This window comes from Physeter macrocephalus, chromosome 2 (genome assembly GCF_002837175.3).
Source record: "Physeter macrocephalus isolate SW-GA chromosome 2, ASM283717v5, whole genome shotgun sequence".
Lineage (NCBI taxonomy): Eukaryota > Metazoa > Chordata > Mammalia > Artiodactyla > Physeteridae > Physeter > Physeter macrocephalus.
The window spans coordinates 19,947,121-19,949,928 of NC_041215.1; the positions used below are offsets into that span (position 1 = coordinate 19,947,121).

The following is a 2,808-nucleotide window of genomic DNA, read 5'->3' on the forward strand; positions in this document are numbered from 1 at the left end:
CCCCCCTCCTCTGAGAGCACCCCCCTCACACCTCTCTGAGCCCCTCTCTGAGCTCCCTCCCCTGCTGAGGCCCGCTTGCCCCTGAGAACCCATTTTGAGAACCCTCCTCTCTCTGAATCCCCTCTCCTCCGAGAACTCCTTCCCCTTCTTCTCTCTGATCCTCCCACCTTCCCTGAATCCCTCTTCGCTTTAAGCTCCCCTCCCTCCCATACGCCCGCCCCCTGCCAAAACCCCACCTTTCCTCTGTGGACCCCTGTCGCGCCCCTCACAGAATCTTTATCCTCTTTCTAAGCCCCTCCCTTCCCTGGTCTACCCACCCCAGCCGCCCCCTCCACTCAGACTCTGGTGACACTTCTCTCCTCCCTGCAGGGTACACCCAGCAGCTGGCCTACAGACAACCCAACTCGGCTTACGCCGCCTTCCTGAACCGGCCACCCAGCACCTGGTGAGTCTCCATGATCAGCTTGCTCATCCTCAGCCTTGCACCTCCCTGAGCAGGGCCTTGATCCCGGCCTGGGGTGGTCTAGACGGGTCGCCACCCAGAGTCAAGGTACCAGCCCGCTGTGTAACCTGCACGCAATGCTGGGCCCTGAGCTTTGGGAAGGGAACCTGGGCCAACCAGGCTAGGCCGTGCCTCTCTCTGCTCATTGGTTGGCTGGGATGCCAGTCTCCAGATCCCAGAGACAATTGGCTCATGCTCTGTACCCACCCACCAGGCTGACGGCCTACGTGGTCAAGGTCTTCGCGCTGGCCTCCAACCTCATCGCCATCGACTCCCAGGTCCTCTGTGGGGCCATCAAATGGCTGATCCTAGAGAAGCAGAAGCCTGATGGAGTCTTCCAGGAGGATGGGCCCGTGATACACCAAGAAATGATTGTAAGAGGCAGAGATTCGGGGCAGGCTGGGGGAGAGGGGCACCTGAGCATCACAGGATGGACTGGAGGAAGATTCCGCCATCCACCCACTGCCCAATTCACTGTGTGTGGGAACAGGGAAATGAGGGAACTGAAAGTGTCATTCCTCCCTTGCAAAAACCAGAGACCTGCAGGATCTGGTGCAAAACCAAATTCCCCTGGCTCCCCATTGCTCTTAAACACAGAACTCAAGAGCTGTGGTCCTAAAAGTGTGGTTCCCCAGGCCAGCAGCATCAGCACTACCTGCAAACTTGTTAGAAATGCAAAATGTCAGAAATTCTCAGGCTGGACTCCAGATGCACTGAATCAGAGAATTTAGGGGCAATGCCTAGGAATCTGAGTTTTAACACCCTCCCCCCACCACCCCCACCAGGTGTGCTTAAGTTGGAGAATTGATGCCTTAGCCTGACCTTTCAGGCTTCCAGCCTCATAGCCTTACCTCCTCCTTTCCACACTCCAGCTGTACTGCTGGGAGCCTTGCTCTATACAGACACAGGGCCTTTGCACATGCTGTTCCTGCTGCCTGGCATGCTAACCCCTGCCCTCTTTGAGAGTTTGCTCCTACTCACTGTTCAGATTGTGGTTCCAGCTATCATCCCTCAGGGACACACTCCCACCGTCCATTCTCAATGCCACAGCCACTTCTCCTGTGCAGCGCTCATCAGTTTGTAATTATATATTTGTTCATGAGCTGGTTGGTTCCTATCTGTCTCCCCGACCAGATGGGGAGTTCCATGAGGGCTGGGGCCGGAGTCTGGTTTTCATCCAACATCTCAACCACAGCATCAGCATCATTTGCAGAATGAATGAATGAATACCAAAGAGCTTGACCCTCCTGAGGGGAAACTGGGAAGAGACTCAGTGCTGCCTCGACTGGCTGATCCTACAGGGGGGTTGGTTGGCATGTGGGAACACACTGGTGACCCTATCCTTGTTTCCTGCTTCTCCTCTAGGGTGGCTTCAAGAATCCCGAGGAGAAAGACGTGTCCCTCACGGCGTTTGTTCTCATCGCGCTGCAGGAGGCTAAAGAAATTTGCGAGGCACAGGTCAACGTAAGTGTCCCCTGCTCTCTCTCTTCTTCCTCTCCCCCACCCAGGACACATCCACCTGGGAAGGTGAGGTGTTGCTTTCGGGCCATTTCCAATCCTCCCAGTGCAGTAACAACCACCACAGCAGCCATAAGAGTATCTAACTAACATAACTCATCTAAGAGTGTGACAAGTTTAAGTCCTGTAATCCTTGTAATAGCCCAAGAGGTAGGCTACTCTTATTATCCCCAGTTTACAGAAGAGAAAACTGAGGCACAGAGAAATCAAAGATCGGGTCCTTTCTGCCTGCTTTACCATTGTCAGAGAGTTGTAGCCAATTTCAACAAAAGTCCCTTCAGCTTGCTTTTCACAACACTCCTACATCTGTATCCTTGCTGCTTCCCTAAAGAAAACTCAGGGGCTTCCCTGGTGGCGCAGTGGTTGCGCGTCCGCCTGCCGATGCAGGGGAACCGGGTTCGCGCCCCGGTCTGGGAGGATCCCACATGCCGCGGAGCGGCTGGGCCCGTGAGCCATGGCCGCTGAGCCTGCGCGTCCGGAGCCTGCGCTCCGCGACGGGAGAGGCCACGGCAGAGGGAGGCCCGCGTACCACAAAAAAAAAAAAAAAAAAAAAAGAAAACTCAGGACACAGAGCTAAAAGGGGAGTGGGGGCGGAATCCTCAAGATTATTACCTTAGTCTGAGGGATCTTTCAGGAGATTTTTAAAGGGGTCCATGACCCCCAAAGGAAAAGCATTAAAAATGTTGGCTCGGGCTTCCCTGGTGGCGCAGTGGTTGAGAATCCGCCTGCCGATGCAGGGGTCACGGGTTCGTGCCCCGGTCCGGGAAGATCCCACATGCCCCGGAGCG

General features: G+C 55.3%; 1 protein-coding gene across 1 annotated transcript in view; it reads left to right on the plus strand.

The window, feature by feature from the left end:
- Positions 1–2,808, plus strand: part of C3 (complement C3) — a 36,507-nt gene that overhangs the window by 21,098 nt on the left and 12,601 nt on the right. The window contains exons 25-27 of the mRNA XM_024134119.2: positions 370–445; positions 717–876; positions 1,868–1,966. Of these exons, the coding sequence (XP_023989887.1) occupies positions 370–445; positions 717–876; positions 1,868–1,966 (335 nt within the window). The remainder of the gene's footprint in view (positions 1–369; positions 446–716; positions 877–1,867; positions 1,967–2,808) is intronic.